Source organism: Sus scrofa, chromosome 2 (genome assembly GCF_000003025.6).
Source record: "Sus scrofa isolate TJ Tabasco breed Duroc chromosome 2, Sscrofa11.1, whole genome shotgun sequence".
Lineage (NCBI taxonomy): Eukaryota > Metazoa > Chordata > Mammalia > Artiodactyla > Suidae > Sus > Sus scrofa.
The window spans coordinates 150,971,417-150,988,042 of record NC_010444.4 but is presented as its reverse complement, the minus strand read 5'-3'; the positions used below and the strand labels follow the sequence as shown (position 1 = coordinate 150,988,042).

Below are 16,626 nucleotides of genomic sequence, written 5' to 3'. Positions count from 1 at the left end.
TAGGGGTCCAATCAGAGCTACAGCCGCCTACACCACAGCCACAACAATGCAGGATCTGAGCCACGACCTACACCACAGCTCACGGCAACGGCGGATCCTTAACCCACTGAGTGAGGCCGGGAATCGAACACGCGTCCTCATGGTTACTAGTCGGATTTGTTTCCACTGAGCCACAGCAGGAACTCCTCTTTTGGGAGATATTTAAAGGGGCAAGTTTTACTCCTGGACAAGAGTCCAGCGTGGCATCAAAGAATCCATGGAGGAAAAGGCATTTGGCCCAGGGGTGAGGGACAGGCGGCAGGCCCAGCAAGAAGGAAGAGGCAGAAAGAGCCACAAAGAATGAAAAGCAGTAGGCTAGGGCTTCGAGTATGTGTAGAGAAATTTTGCAAAACAAAACCTGACTTGACCCCAGAGGACATTTGGGAATGTCTGAAGGCATTTTGGTCGTCGCAGCTTGAGGGGAGGTGTGACTGTGTCCGGAGGAGAGGCCAGGATGCTGTGGCATCATTCAGTCTGCGTCTAAGGGGCGAGGGTGTGAGCCCTGGTCCGAGCCCGGGAACCAGGGCAGCCAATGTCCCAGGGCACGAGGAGGTGGGGTCCAGCTCCAGCAGGAGGCCAGTCGCCCTTCCTCCACCTCTGGCTTCCCTTCAGTCCCCCAGTGGGTTGCGGGGGACGCCCGCAGCGTTGGCGATGGCAGACTTCATCACTCAGCCGACTCTCTTCTGTAAACACCATGGACAAAGCCAGAAGGGATGTTTTATCAGCCTTCTGGGCATCCCTTAGGCCCAGCCAAGGGGGCACATACAGTGAACCATCACAGACATAGTTTTAAAAAAAGCCCTGAGAACCAGGGTCTGGGAGGCAGCTCTGCAAAGCCTGGCACGTCAGCCCAACAGGTGCCCGCCCTCACGTGGGGGGAAGACACGTCACAGACGAGGAAACAAAAGCAGGCAAAATATATTTTCACAGCAGTCGAGGAAATAAACAGGTGATATGACAGGCAGCAATCGGGGAGGGGGCTCTTGGGGCTCCTGCGATGAGACAACCAGGGGTGACGAGCCTGGGCTCAAACCCTGGGGCTCCGGAGCTGGGGAAGCGTGTTTCTGACCAAGGGATCGCATGGGTTACATGGGCGTGTTTGGGAAAGCTGCCGCGAGGTTGGCTAGACCAGGGGGTCCCGGGCGTACGCGGTGCTGAAAAGGCACAATCCCTCAGGAATTTATGACACGCTCTACAGCAGAGGAGAGGATGTGCTCTCCAGTAACCTTCATGGACAAGTTCAAAGTGCCCGCCCCCGTCTCCGCGCCTGCGTTCCACGGTGGCTATTACAACACAGACACGCCAGGCTGTGGCAGACAGAGCCACAGTCACTACGCGCATTTCATCCGGAAGGACAGCGTTCGCCTCCCCCTGCCCTCGTCGGTTGGAGGGCGACTCGAAGGAAGACCCTGGTACGGGAGCAGGTGGCATCGGCATGGCTGTGTGCACGGCTGGCTGACAACGCAAGAAGCTGCAGGCTGCAGCCAGAAAAACCCCTGAAAGTGCCGCAACAAAGACCAGGGGATTGAAGGGAACCAGATGAGAGAGTTAAGCCTCTACCGAAAGGGTGGAAACGAAAATGTTAACTAAAGGTTGCCTCTGAGTGGCAGCATGATGGGTGACTTCAACGGTTTTGGAGTATTTTCGACAGTAAACACGGATGTTGTAATAAAAGAAAAACCAAGCCAGCTGTTGTTTTTATGAAGTTCTTTGACTTCTGAAATCAGAGCCCCCCTGAAATCTGAAACTGAGAGAGGAGTTCCCGTTGTAGCTTAGCGGGTTAAGAACCTGACTGGTATCCATAAGGATGCGGGCTCGATCCTTGGCCTCGCAGCGTGAGTTAAGGATCCGGGGCTGCTGCGAGCTGCAGCGTGGGTCACAGATGCGGCTTGGCTCCCATGTTGCTGTGGCTGTGGTGTATGTGGGCTGGCACGGCAGCTCTGATTCAACCCCTAGCCTGGGAATGTCCACAGCCTGGGTGCAGCCTTTAAAAAAATGAAAATAAAATAAAACTGAGAGAGACTGTGCTGTCGAGATTGTGAAATCGGGGCCCTTAAGTGCCAGCCGCACGGTGCCCACGACGGAAGCAGACTGAGCGACGCGCTTGCGGAGTGAAGCCCCGCATTAGGGAGGCCCTGCGGAAGGGGCTTCGGAAGCCTGGGATGAGGGCCCAGGGAGGGGAGGGTGCGGGCCGTCCCTCTCTGCTCTGGGACCCAGAGGTGTTAGAGCGTCTGATGCTCCAAGAGAAGCCAAACGCATCCCTACACAGTAAGCGCAGGCGCCCACGTCGAAGGTCGAAGGTAAACTCGGTGCAGAGCGGAGCGCACCTGTCTGGAGGCCAGGTTGGTCCCTCGCAGCCTCCCTCCCAGACTTCCTTTTAGCTGAGCCACCTCCTGCTCCGTGCAGAAACCTCTTCTGTTGGTGCACCAAGGCGAAAAGAGAACTCTCCCCTCCCCCATCTGGGGCCCAGAAGCATCTGGAACGTGCTGATCCTCCTAATCCTTGTTCTGGAGAAATATTAATGAGTTAATCTCCCGAGCGCACCCCGTCTCCTCTGCGGCCATACTGCAGACTCACAGATAGGACCCAGAAGCCTAGGTTGGACCAGGACTCGGTTCTGCCACTGTCCCCCCAAAAGAGGCCAGCATCCGCCCCCCACGCAAGCAGGTGGCGGAATTGCCAGCCATGGGTGAAGTGACGGCGGAGGAAGTGGAGAAGTTCCTGGACTCGAATGTCGGCTTTGCCAAACGGTACTTCAACCTCCGCTACCGGCCCAAGGTCATCTCAGAGCTCCTGGGGGCCAGGGAGGCCGCCGTGGACTTAAGCCACTACCACCCGCTGAACAGCGTGGAGGAGAGCGAGGTCGTCTTCGACCTCCTGCGGGACTTTCAGGAGAACCTGCAGGCGGAGAAGTGCATCTTCAACGTCATGAAGAAGCTGAGCTTCCTCCTGCAGGCGGACCGCATGAGCCTGTTCATGCACAGGGCCCGGAACGGCACCGCCGAGCTGGCCACCCGGCTCTTCAACGTGCACAAGGACGCGGTCCTGGAGGACTGCCTGGTGGCGCCCGACTCGGAGATCGTGTTCCCGCTGGACATGGGAGTGGTGGGCCACGTCGCGCTTTCTAAAAAGATGGTCAACGTCCCCAATGCACAGGAGGTAGCCTCTGCGCCGAGACGGGGGTGGGGGGGGAGGCGCCCCTCAGTGGGGCTCTGGGAGTACGCAGGGGTACGCGGGGGATGGGGAGCTGTTGGGTACCAAGCTGCGCTGGTGACGGCTTGGCGCGTTTCTTTCCTTGTTCATGGATAACTTTATTTTGAAAGAAAAGCACTAAAACTGGTACAGGAGTTCCTGCCACGGTGCTACGGGATTGGTGGCATCTCGGTAGCACCAGGTTGCAGGTTCGATCCCCGGCCAGGCACAGTGGATCCAGCACTGCCGCAGCAGTGGCATCGTTCACAACTTGGCTCCCATCTGATCCCTGGCCCAGGAACTCCCTATGCCGCAGGGCGGCCAAAAAGGAAAAATAATAATAGTAATAAATAGTTCAGAGAAACGTACACCTTTCATCCAAATTTGCCACTTGTTCACGTCTCCGTTTTTTCCGACCCCGCTGGGAGACAAATGCAGACGCCATGTCCTTTAACCCTGGGGAGCTGCTGTGCATTTCCAGAACGAGGGCGCTTCTTCCGCACCCCAAGCATGGTGGTCCCATCGGGACGTGGGACACGGACACAACGCTGTCACGGCCCGCGCGGTCCGCACTCGGGTCCCGCCAGTTGTCTCAGTGACGCCCCTCTAGCGCTGTCTCTTTAGTCTCCTCGGATCTGAAACCGCTTCTCAATCTCTGTTTTCCGTGACGCTGGTGTTTTCGAAGGACGCAGGCCAGCTGTTGCGCCGACATGTCCTCCACGAGGGCTTGTCTGATGTGTCTTCGAGGTCAGGCGATGCATTTCTGGCGGGAAGGTCGCAGAGGGGTTGCTCTGCTTTCCTTCGTGCCCTACACCAGGGGACACGCGACGGCCGTCTGTCTTGTCAGGGAAAGGACTAATGCACCCCTTGGGCCAGCTCTTGGCTCTGTCTCTACGAGTCCAGGCTCCCGTGGCGTCTGCCTGGCAGCGCTGGCAAGACTCTGATCACCTACAGTAAATCTCTTAGCGCACGTCTCCCCATAGAGACCCTGACCTCTGCCAGGGTCAGCGCCCACCCACCCTGCAGGTCGGCTCACATCTCCTTGTCCCAAGGAGACCCTCCTAGGTGGCTCTGTTACCGTGTCCTTCCTAAACCTCTTGGCACAGCAAGGCCAGGCCGCCCGCCGTGACCCCAGGGCCCAGCAGATGTGGGGCAGGAGGCCGATGCTTGTTAATCCCTTGGCCAAACAACCTGCCACCAGGTGATAACACGATAATCCCTTTAACACCTGCCTGTGACAGCAGGGCCCACGCGGTCTCATGCACAGCTGAGCCAGCCACACAGGAGCCTGTGTTCCATCGTCCCAAGACCCAGCTGGGAGCTTCGGCGACTGTGCTCTCACCCACCTCTGCCCTCATTGCAGACTCAGGGTCTTCAGAGGAGGAGGGGAAAGGAAGCACCTCCAGGGGCCGTGTGACCCGGGCTTATCTCGAGGCTGAGACACCAGGAGTTGGGAGGCCCTGAGAAGGGCTTTTGCCCCAAGTCACCAAGGAGTCAGTCGTCCTGGACTCATCCCAGTCGCAGACGTGGGACTTCGCCTGGGGCCCTGCGTCGACCCGGGCTCCTTGGCGAGATGCGAAGCCCAGGCCTGGGCCTTGGCGGGACGTGGTTTTCTTGGAAGCACACTGGGCTGCATCTCCTGGGGGCTCGCCTCCTCCTGGCTCCGGGGGTCAGACTCGGCTCTGCCCTCGGGGCCCTCCCCGAGGACCCATCCACATGGGGTGGGGTCTGTTCTCGCTCCAGCCTCTCTGGACCTTAACTGCAGCCAACACGGGGTCTCCCGCTTAGGACACAACCCCACCCCCCCACCTCCCAGCGAATGAAGCTGAAACGCAGTCGGTTGCGCGGCTTGCTCAGCATCACACAGAGAGAAAGCGGCAGCGCTGCTCTGCTCTTCATCGCTCTCCTGGTCTGGAAAACCTAAGCCCCTGCCGTTTAGGGGGCCTTTTCAAATCCGGTGGCAGAAGGTGCCGTGTGAGGCTGTGAGGTCGGATCTGGGTGTGAATCGAAATTCAGGCCTTTGCCAGGAACGAAGCCTTGCCAGGGGTTCAGCCTGTCGGGGGGCTCACTTCCTAATTCATAAGCCAGAGGAGAGCTCCTTCTCTCGAGCGGCTCTGGGATGAAGTGAGAGCTCGCTCTCTCTCGCTCTCTCTCTCTCTCTCTCTCTCTCTCTCTCTCTCTCTCTCTCTCTCTCTCGTCTAGCCGTGTTCTTGGCACTTTGTAGTGGCGCCTACGGGCCGCCCCTCCTGTTTTCATTCTCACTCTCTTGCTGTTAGGGATGTATTTATTCTAACGGCCGTTGCTGCCCGGGCGGCCCAGTGTGGGATTTGCAGAGGAATCTGGCCTTGCCCTCTGGAGCTTTCTGTTTAGGTTCTATTTGGGGGGAACAGAGCTCAGAGGTGCTGAAAGCTTCTCTGGAGCCTGGTGTTGAGGGAGTGAGGGTTTAGAAGGATTCTAAAACCTCCCTGAGAGTTTGCTGGGCTCCTGTGCTAAGGGACAGCTTCCTGTTTCCTGTTCGACCCCAGTGTTCCCTCTGGCGGTGTTGGCTGTGCTTCCTGGGAAGCCCTGGGGCCAGGTACCCCCCTCGCGGGTGCCTCAGGCCTGGAACGAAGCCCGTCCGGCTCAGCCTGTGCCGCTCCTGGAGATGCCATGTTTCACTCGGGCCTCTGGCTGGAGGGTGGGCGGAGAAGAAGCAGGAACTCGGTGTGCACGGGGCCCTGAGTTATCCTGAACCGCGGAGAAGGGATCCTCTCGGGCTTCGGCACCTCGGAAACCTTGGAAATCGTTACCATCGCATTTTAAAAATGTGGAGCCAGGGAGTTCCTGTCACAGCTCAGAGGTAACGAAGCCAACTAGCATCCGTGAGGACGCAGGCTCGATCCCTGGCCTCGCTCAGTGGGTTAAGGACCCGGCGTTGCCCTGAGCTTCGGGGTAGGTCGCAGACGCAGTCTGGATCCCCCGTGGCTGTGGCTGTGGTGGAGGCCGGCAGCTGTAGCTCCAATTCGATGCCTAGCCTGGGAATCTCCATGTGCCGTGGGCGCGGCCCTAAAAAAAATTACGATGACAATAAATAAAAGAAATAAAAATGTGAAACCACGCATGGCATTTCCCAGGATTGTCACGTGGCTCCACACACCCTAGGAATTCCTATCGACCCTTGGGGAGCCTTGGGGAGCCCTGTCATTAGGGCTGCTGGACAAAGTAAGGGATGCTCGGGGGGGAAGGTGTGCATTTTGGAGAAACAAAGGAGAAGGTTTCAGCGCCTGTTCTGCCCGTTCATCAGCTTGGGCTCTGCTGGATCCGCCCTTGCGCCTCTTATTGTGGACATAAGACATCCCCCAGCACTAACCGGCAGGAAACGCTGGAAAAATAAAGCTTTATTACTGTTCAGACCTGGAAGCCACAGAGCGCCCCTGGGGCCCCAGACTGAGGTCTCGGGAGCAGACGACTTGGCTCAGGGCTTTTCCTGGGGTCAAGGGTGGGGGCCTCGGAGTCACAGGCTCACTTTGCCTTGCTGAATTTACAACATAAGAGCAGGAATTTAAATCATGGAAAGGTCAAACAAAACAGAATACAGGAAAAAAAAAAAACAAAACAAAAACCCATTAAGTGGCCCAAGTAATCACTCATCAAAATCAACCAACATCTTCGGACAGGGAGGAGTGTCTGAGGCTGAGACAGAGACACTTCTTTGAAGTGGACGCCGGAGCCATCAAAGCTTAAGTCGTGCATTTACATTACAAAAATGAAAAGAAAAACAAACAAAACTACAAAAGCCTGTCTGGCTCAGGCGACCCTAGGCCACCTGCAATGCTTAGGACTGACTTATACCAAAAAAATTATTTCTTTACCTGAAATTCACATTCAACCAGTTGTGCTGTGTTTATCTGCCAACACTGCCAGCCTCCTGGCCTCTCTGCATTTGACCCTGTCTCCTGGGGAAGCCCTCCGACAGGGGGCCGGTGGGTGGTCTCCAGCCCCAGAGCAGATCCTGGGACGGGTACTCGTTACAGATCAGTGACTGACTATGAGGAAAGGACGGCTCTTCCCCGGGGCTCCATTCTTGTGAGTCATAGAAGGAAATGCATCTTTGGTCTGCGTCCTGGCCTGTGAGCTCCTGAGCGGCAGAACCACCTGACACAGAGCTTTTAAATCCCTTGGCACCTCCTGGGTGGTCGGGGGTCTTTTGTTCTAATGAGGGGCTCTTGCTGGAATCCTGGTCAGCAAAGAGACAGAGCCTTTGATTGCACACTCAGAACTTGCGGCCCCATCGACTCCCCGCCCCCTGAGGAGGGGAGAGGGGCTGGAAATGGAGTTGATAATCCATCACACCTTGGTGATGAAACCTCCCTAAAAATCCCTAAAAGTCCAGGCTTCAGAGAGCTTCCGGGTGGGGAGCGGGTGCAGCTGCTGGGAAGGCGTGCGTCCCGCTCCAGGCGGACAGAGGCTCCTGTGCCGGGGACACGTCTGGGTCTCGCCGTGCGTGTCTCTTCACCTGACGCTTCATCTGTGTCCTTTCCCGTGTTCTTTATGATCAAATAAACCTGGAACAGAAACCTTTCTCTGCGATCTGAGACCCATGAGCTGTTCTAGCAAATCCTCAAACCCGAAGAGGAGGTCGAGGGCACTTGGATCCAGAGTCCATCAGCCAGCGCGGTACCGACGGCAGCTTGGGACCTGGGATTGGCGCCTGACGGGGGGCGCGGTCGCCTGGGCCTGAGCCCTCAACCTGTAGGCGCTGATTCCCCAGCTGCGCGGTGTCCAAACTGAGCTGAATTGGTGTGCAGCCGGCGGGTGTCAGAGACCTGGTCGGTGTGGGAGAAACACCGACACGTCTGCTTTGAGACGCGTTGGGCCTGTGGGGCTGAGTCTCGGGGCCTGTGGGGCTGAGTCTCGGGGCCTGTGGGGCTGAGTCTCGGGGAAGGGGGCGTTCCTTCTAGACCCTCCTAATCCCATTTCTGAAGACCGAACCTGAACGCACTGCCAGGCCCAGGGACGCCTTCGCCTGTCGTCCTGCTGTCCTTCCTCCCTGTGGGACTTGAGGCCAGCACACAACCAGGAGGACACCTCCAGGCGGACCTGCTCCCGCCCTCTGATCTGCCAAAGGGAAACGGGCCCAGCGGGCTCTCAGCTACTGCCACTGCCCTGACGGACTGCGGAAGCCACGCGGGGAGCAGGTCCCCCCACCGGGCCGGCACATCGGGGTTGTTCAACGAAGCTGGGAGCTCCTCGCGGGACACAGTGGAACTTGGCAGCGAGAATGTTTGAGGAGAGGAACTGGAGATTCTGGGAATGAGACGCAGTCTTGCGTCTCATTGCAGGGAGGTCTGAGTGCTTTCCTGGCCTCGCAGGCCCACCCCGGTGGGGCCTCTGCCCTCCGCCTGGCCTCCCTGCCCTCCGCTCTCCCTCAGGGCACTGGTCCTTTCTGGCCTGCGGATCAGCCGGCACCTTGCCCCTCCCGGCCCTGTAATCCCTGTGCCCCCTGCTTGGAATCCGCTTCACCTGTGCCTGCCCCGCGGCCCCCCTCAGAGAAGCCCCCCTCCAGCCCCCCTGCCCGCCACCCCTCCCGGCACTTTCTAGGGCACCATCCAGCTCAGCTCCTTCAAAGCAGCGCTGGACTTGCTTCCTGTCTGCCTGCCCCGTCCCAACAGAAGCTGCGCAGGGAAAGACGTTCCCGGCCGAAACCAAAGCGCCCAGGGCCCGGCACACCTAAGGAGGTGCCCTGGTAGTGCTGACGAGTGAATGAAAAAGAGCACTTTCCCTAGGGGACGGCTGATGCCTGGGCTTTGCCTACGGAGCTCCGGGGCCAGGGATCGGATCCCAGCCACAGTGGCGACCCAAGTCCTGGGCTGGGGCTTGAACCTGCACGACGCTGCCCATCCTGTCAGGCCGCAGTGGGAACTCCGCCTGGGCTTTAAACTAAACAGTTTAGGCTGAATGGCTTCTAAAGCCCTTCTGCCTCAGACAGTCGAAGGGGCTAGGACACGGGTGTTTGGGAGACTTTATACGCTGAAAATATGTGGGTGACAATGATTCTGCAACCTGGCCGCTGTATGTGAGAAAGTTCCAGGGCTGAGAATTCAGTGGGAGAGAGAGTTCTAGCAGATTTAGTAATATCTGCCTCAGATGCAGGTAAGGGCGCAACACCGCTGTCCCCGACAGAAGTGAATACTCAAGACTGAACAGCCCTCGTGAGACGCATCCCAGCAGCGCCCCAGACTATATTTAGGGTGCATCTGTGTCCTCAGAGAGGGACGTGGAAAACCCTTGCAGCTAATGCCTCTTTAGAGCCTTTGCGTTAATACCCCAATGTGAATTCGAGTGGAGCTCGGCGGCTTTTCTTCATCCCTTTCCCCTTCCCCCGCTTTGAGACAGCTGTGCTGACCACAGCGCCGCGGCCCGTCTGGGCAGCCCCACTCCCCACAGCGGGCAGAAGCCCACAGGGCAGAGCCCCACGCCCTGAACTTCTAAACTCGGGGCGGGGGTGGGGGAGGAGGCCGCACACCCAGTTCCAGCCAAGCTCTGTGACTCGGCCGCATGAAACGCGTCTCTCTTCTCAGAACAGCACGGACGGTGCCTGTCGGGGCTGGCTTGTGGCCTAAGCAGTGCTGACCGTTGGGAGACTCTCAGGGCCACCAAGAAATGGAGAGGCGGATTCTTTTCGTTTTAAGACAACAGTTCAGGCTCTGTCTCCCCTTTCTGACCCCACCCAGACAGCACCGCCCTTGACTGGCTTCCAAGCTGGCCCTGGAGGTGGGGTGTGGCGTGTGCTCCTCGGCTCCCACTGCTTCAAGCCAACCCCCAAGCCCTCTCTTACTGACTCATCTGCACCGGCGGAATCTTACTTAGCCTTCCCTGTATCCCAGCGCTCAGCCTAAGGCCTGACACGCAGTGGGGCTTCCATCAAGATCTGTGGAATGGGGGTGGCCATTGCACTGGCTCTGTGATGCTAGAACCAGATTGCAAAAAAGCTGAAAGTTACAAAATCTCCCCCCAACCAGCCCCAGGGCTGTACCTGTGGCATATGGAGGTTCTCAGGCTAGGGATCGAATCAGAGCTACAGGTGCCAGCCTACAGCACAGCCACAGCAACGCCAGATCCAAGCCACCTCTGCGACCTGCACCACAGCTCACAGCAATGCCAGGTCCTTAACCCACTGAGCGAGGCCGGGGATCAAACCCGCGTCCTCACAGACCTACCTGGCTTCATAACCCACTGAGCCACAATGGAAACTCCTGAAAGCAGCAGATTCTTTGGTTCAGTGACCCAGACTCGGGACCAGCCTCTCCAGCCTCTCCTGAAGGCGGCAGAGCCAAGGACGGCTTCTGGAATCACGTACACACGCAAGTAACAAGTACTGTGGGCCTTCGTGAGTTTCATCTTCCCGCCGTGCAGGGACCACGATGGGTCCCATCGCACAGGTTATTGGAAGGTTCAAGCGAGCTGACGCAGGCACAGCGCTCAAACCTGCCAGCAGCTCACACTAAGGTCTTTCCTCGCTCAGGTTCCTATTTGGGGCTTCACCGAGGATCACCTCGGAAGGGCCTCTTCCAAACGCTCCTCTGCGGGCAGGGTCAGCCCCCGGGCCCCTCCCTGGGCCCCTCCAGGGCTGAGCTCCCACTTCCTCCGCAGCCCTTTGGAGGGTGTGCTTCAGACTTCCTCCTACTGCATTTTGGAGGCTTCCAGGGCGGGAGCCCCCTGTGGCTGCCTTGTCCCCATGGCAGGGGGGCAGCGGGCCTTGTCTCTGTTGTCTTGACAACCAGAGGCGAGCAAGCCCCTCCCCCGACGCCGCCGTGGGCTCCGGGTGGCTTTCTGGTCTTTCCTCTTCACCTGCCCGCTCAGGTGTGTCTCTGCCGTCCTGCAGGATGAGCATTTCTGTGACTTTGTGGACAAGCTCACCGAGTACCAGACTAAGCACCTCTTGGCTTCTCCCATCATGAATGGAAAGGACGTGGTGGCCGTGCTCATGGCCGTGAATAAAGTGGACGGGCCCCACTTCACCCAGAGAGATGAAGAGGTGAGAAGGCTTTAGAAAGGGCTGGCGTGGCTGTACGAGCGGTTCTCGGCTCGCCAAGCCCTCTGAGCCTCCCTGGGCGGCCGGGCCTTGGTTTTCCCATCTCTTAGGCAAAGGGTTGGTGATCTGATGCTCTGTGAGGGAGGCAGGGCAGGGCACACGTTGAGACGCTGGGCTCTGGGCAGCTCCCTGCGGGTCTAGGGGTTAGGACTCCGTGCTTTCACGGCTGCAGCCCTGGTTCAATCCCCGGTCTGGGGCCGGAGATCCCACATCAAGCACGCTGCACGCTGCAGCCGGAGAAGAAAAAAAAGGCAGCAGCAGCAGAAGAAAGATGTTGCGCTTTCGAGCCGAGGGGGCAGGGATAGCCGTCCTGGCTCTGCTATTAGCTGGCTGTTTGCCCCGGGCACCCCGTGTAGTCTCTCCGGACCTGTTTCCTTCTCTCTAACGGATCTCCTGTGTCACCTCCGTAGCAGCTCTGGAAGCAGGTGTGATAGAGTCAGATACACAGAGATGACAGCTTGGGGACTCAAACCCAGTAAAGAGCAGCCCGTTTCCTTGCCTGCCTCCCCGTCAACACAGACATTCTATATTCCGCAAACTCTGCGCTCTCGTAACGCAGCGCTTCAGGAGTCAGGATTCCATGACCCGTAGCCTCGCACACCGTCTCGGAAGCAGCTTTGCACGTTTTCCGCCTTATCTGCCAGGGGTACAAGTGGCCAGAGGAGAAATGCGCCCTCCTCATCCGTTTCCCCTCATGCTGTTTGATTGTTTTCCAGATTCTCGTCAAGTACCTCAATTTTGCAAATATAATCATGAAAGTCTTCCACCTGAGCTACCTGCACAACTGTGAGACCCGGCGCGGCCAGGTAGGGGGCTTGGCTCAAGGGCGGGAACTGGACTGTCCTCTTATCAGAGCCTTGGTGGGGTCACCTGGCCAGGCAGTGGCAATACAGGCACCTGAGAGCCGTCCCACAGGCTCGTGTTAACGAGGCCGCGGCCGTTTGGAAAGCTGTGTCGCAGCGTGACTGTCTGGCCAAGCTTTCACGTCGGGAGGTTGGCATTTGAATCCCTGCTAAGCCACTGACTCGCTTTAAGACCCCGAGCAAATGACTTGAGCTCCCCGAGCTTCAGTCTCCCCATTTGAGCCAAGCGGGGTACCTGTGGGCTGAGGTACACACCCCGGGTGCTACCCGAATGTCTCTTACTATCATTCTGATCAACGACCTACGAGATGAAAGACTTGGAGCGAGTCGGGCCCGTCGAAGCTGCCCAGGGACTCGCTCTCGGAACCTCAGTTTCTCCATCAGGAACCGAGGACCACTGCCCTGCGTTCGTGTTTCCCCAGATACTGCTGTGGTCTGGGAGCAAAGTCTTCGAGGAGCTCACGGACATCGAGAGGCAGTTCCACAAGGCCCTGTACACGGTCCGCGCCTTCCTCAACTGTGACAGGTACTCCGTGGGGCTCCTGGACATGACCAAGCAGAAGGTGAGACGCGCCCGGGAACAGGCTACACACGCAGCAGGCGGGGCCCTGGAGCCCCGCCTCGGGACGCAAATTCGGGTGCACAGCAAGGAGGCTGGGGGGACGTGGGTGACCGTGAAAAGTTGTTCCCACCGAGGAGAGGTGCCAGCCTTGAAGGGGGAAGTCAGTCTAGGGCATCAAAACGCCCTGTACCTTCCCCGGTCCACTGGGGCAAACGAGCGTGAGAGGAGCAGGTGTGCGGAGCAGGTGACATGTCCACGTGGGGTGAAAGGTGCCAGCTGCAGGAAGTGTCAGAACGTGCCCTCCAAGGTGGGTGGAACCCCTGCCGAGGGTGCGCCAAGCCCAGGGCCCAGCCAGGCCGCTGAGGCAGCAGCAAAGGCTGAGATCCGCCCTCAGCCGGCTCGGGGCCACACTGGCGAAGGGGACAGACACTCACACAGCTCCTGGCTGCCTTCTTCAGCCGGCTTTTCCCAAACCAAGCCCGCCGTCGCTCTTTCTCGACCTGCCTCTGCCCCCTGGAGCTCCTCGTGCTCCCCCTTGGAACCGAGTTCCAGACTTATCAAGATATGCGATTTCTTGTCCCAAAGCCCCAGGTATAGGATTCCTGTCGGTTTCATCTTGCACGCTTTTTCGTGCTGCGGGTAGGGCGCCCAGCGCCCGGGAGCCTCTTCAAGTATTTGGTAGAATGAAGAAATCGAGCACAGAATCCGGGTTGGACAGGACCTTGGGTCTAGTCCAGAGGCTCCCGAATGTGAGGTTAAATAAGAATTTGCTGAAGAACCGGTTTCAAAATTGCTGGGCTACCTGAGGGTCTTTCTTCCTCAATGTTCTGTGAACACGGTTCCGCAGGAGCACATGTGGGTCATGTTTGAAAAGAGCACGGAACACACGCATCGCCTAGACACAGCAAAGAGCACGGATCACACGCGATTCGTTTGATCAACCACTGCAGTATTCGAATCAACTCTTTCGCCAGATATTGCTAAATCCAGCAGTAAGCACGCTGATACTCCTTCAGGAAGTGGCAAATGAATTCATACAGATGAACTGGGTTTTTCTCATGCAATGAGTTTCTGAGTAGTTGAATGCAAAAAACTCCGTTTTAAGGTTCCCGGTTTGCCCCTTAAAAGATCCGAGCCCAGCCCTGGGTGGCAGGGTTCTGCTCTCTGCTCATTTGAACTCTGCTTCCAAAGGGAAAGTCACATTTAAGCGAGACTATTCTGACTTAGTCATCCCCAACCACGGGACAATCCAGCAATCAGAAGTGGGCTGGGCTCCCTCGAATCCCTGTGGAAGGCCCCTCCTCACTCCCACCCGCGCCCCACCCCAGGTAGCTAGGCTCTTACCTGAACTATTGACACTGAGAGAGGCGTCAATAAAAGCCACTGAATGGAGCACTTGAATGGCTGAATCATACGGTGCAAATTATATCTCCAAAGGCTATTTAGACATGGGGGGGGGGGGACAGAGGAAGGCGGGCGTCCATAGCCCGACTCTCTGCGGGCAGCACCTGCCTCTCCTCGGGACACTCTGCAGAGCCCCCAGAGAGTGACCCTGCGCCTGTCCTGACATTTGCGCCCCTCTCCCATCACTGTTGCGGTTCCCGCCCTCCGCCTTTATCTCAAGTCACTCCAGGGCTTCATTCTCTCCTGCGGAGACAGCAACCCCCCCAGGCAAGGACGGGAACCCCGAATTTCTCGTGAACTCCCTTCTGCTTGCCCTCCGGGTGACATCAGACCCGCAAACCACCGCCACAAACCTGTCCCAACAAGAGAGAATAGCCCAGAGCAAATGGACCACTGTCTAAACGCCAAGACATGAGTGAACAGAGAGGGCCCAGGTTCGGCCCAACCCAAGCGGTGCGGGTGCCTGGGAGGCAGGAAGACCAGGGAGAAGCAGCAAGGACTTGCCTGCGTGGGGTCCCAGTTGGTTTCTGCTCCTGGCGCCTCGGGACCCCGCAGAGGCTTTGCTGGCCTCCTGCTCTCCGCTCCCAGCGCCCGTCTTTGCCGTTGGTCTTACACGTGTCGCTCTTTCTCAGTGGAGCCCAGACGTGAACCTGTGTGTCCACATTTGGCACCATCATTTTTTTTTCTTTCTTATTTGGAAAATATTTTTTTCCTGATTACAAAGGCAGCAAATTTTATTATGGAAGAATTGCTAAATAAGGTATAATCTCATCCAACACACTAGAGAAAACCGGTTGTTAACGCTTTGTTCTGAATTCTCTCTTTTTTTGGGGGGGGCATGCCCGCAGCACACAGAAGTTCCCAGGCCAGGAAGAAAACCCACACCACCCCAGTGACCCAAGTCGCAGCTGTGACAATGCTGGATCTTTAACTGCTGGGCCACCAGGGAACTCCCTGTAGTGGATTCTGGAGAGCATTTTCTAAGTATAGTTAAATATTGGGGTAACATGATCTATATATTTTTGTCACCTCACACCTTTTACTCACCAATGTATCATGGACATCTTTTTTTTTTCTTTTTTTTTGTCTTTTTAGGGCCACACTCACGGCACAATGAGGTTCCCAGGCTGGGGGTTGAATTGGAGCTCCAGCTGCCGGCCTGCACCAGAGCCACAGCAACGTCAGATCCGAGCCGCATCTGTGACCTACACCGCAGCTCATGGCAACGCCAGATCCCTAACCCACGGAGCAAGGCCAGGGACCCGACCGGCACCCTCAAGGATACTGGCGGGGTTCTCGACCCACTGAGCCACAGCGGGAACTCCATCACGGACATCTCTTCAATCCCACGTGCGCATCTGTGACGTCATTGTTACTATGCGCAATAATTGATGGAATAAGTCCTCTCCTAGCGGTTTTTCCTAATTGCTCACTGCAGCAAATGATGCTGCAAGAAGCACCATTTGAGCTCCAACTTCAACCACAGGCTTAGCATGCACTTGAGGTAAATTTCGGGGCCGTGGAGACCCCCTTGTCCCTCTCACGTCCCAGGGCACAGGGAGCGCGAGGGTGCGCCCACGGAGCTCCCGCCTCTTGCTCGTGATGGGACAGACCCAGTTCTGAGGACCCTGACGCATCCCCAGCGCAGGCATGACCCACCCCCCAACGCTGGCGAACCCGGGAGCCCTTGTAGGCTCTTCCCTCTTCTATATCTCGGTGACCGATGACTCAGAGAGGTGGGTCTTGTTTTCTTCATCTATTTGTGAGTTCCTCCCAGGACACATAATTACTGTTTTTCTCATTCCTAGGAGTTTTTTGACGTGTGGCCCGTCCTGATGGGGGAGGCTCCGCCCTACTCTGGTCCCAGGACTCCCGATGGAAGGGTAGGTCTCCCTGCGGCCCATCCGGTAGGGTCAGGTGCTTGAGGACGGGCAACTATAGGACACTGTGCACCTGCTGACGTTCCCTTATCACTTGGCTCTGTCTTCTCTGGGTTGCGTGTGTCCCTGGAAATGAGCATCATTCCTCACGACTGCCCAAGCCCTGTACTTTACAAAGTATTTTAAACCCACACTGCAGTTTCACAATAACGTGGGGCGACGGACAAAGGAGGAATAAACATCCTCATTCCACCGCTGAGGAAAGAACTGCAGAAAGATCAGCGCCTGCTCAGGCATTTGCGTGGCAGGACCGCCGACAGCGAGCGCTGTGCATCGTCTGAAACTCGAAGCTGGGGAGTCTGCAGACTGGTGGCCAGAAGGTCAGCTCCCGTCAACAGATTAGTCTGTGTGGCTATGGGAGTTTTCAAATTCTTCCTTTTTGTTTTGACTTTTAAAAGTATTTGAACGGGTGCATGCTTAGCTGTCCCTACGGAGCATTTCACCGAAGTCACATAAGAGCTGGACTTGTTTCTTCTGGGGATATAGACGCCGAGGAACGAGACTCGAGCAAGCTCACCGCGGCTCGCAGGCACCGCGCATCTCAGTTCACTC

The 16,626-nt window shown here is 57.3% G+C and overlaps 1 protein-coding gene across 1 annotated transcript in view; it reads left to right on the top strand.

The window, feature by feature from the left end:
* Window positions 1,993-16,626, top strand: part of PDE6A (phosphodiesterase 6A) — a 59,399-nt gene continuing 44,765 nt past the window's right edge. Inside the window, exons 1-5 of the mRNA XM_005661807.3 lie at window positions 1,993-3,198; window positions 11,096-11,248; window positions 12,022-12,111; window positions 12,591-12,731; window positions 15,943-16,017. Of these exons, the coding sequence (XP_005661864.1) occupies window positions 2,725-3,198; window positions 11,096-11,248; window positions 12,022-12,111; window positions 12,591-12,731; window positions 15,943-16,017 (933 nt within the window). The 5' untranslated portion in view covers window positions 1,993-2,724. The remainder of the gene's footprint in view (window positions 3,199-11,095; window positions 11,249-12,021; window positions 12,112-12,590; window positions 12,732-15,942; window positions 16,018-16,626) is intronic.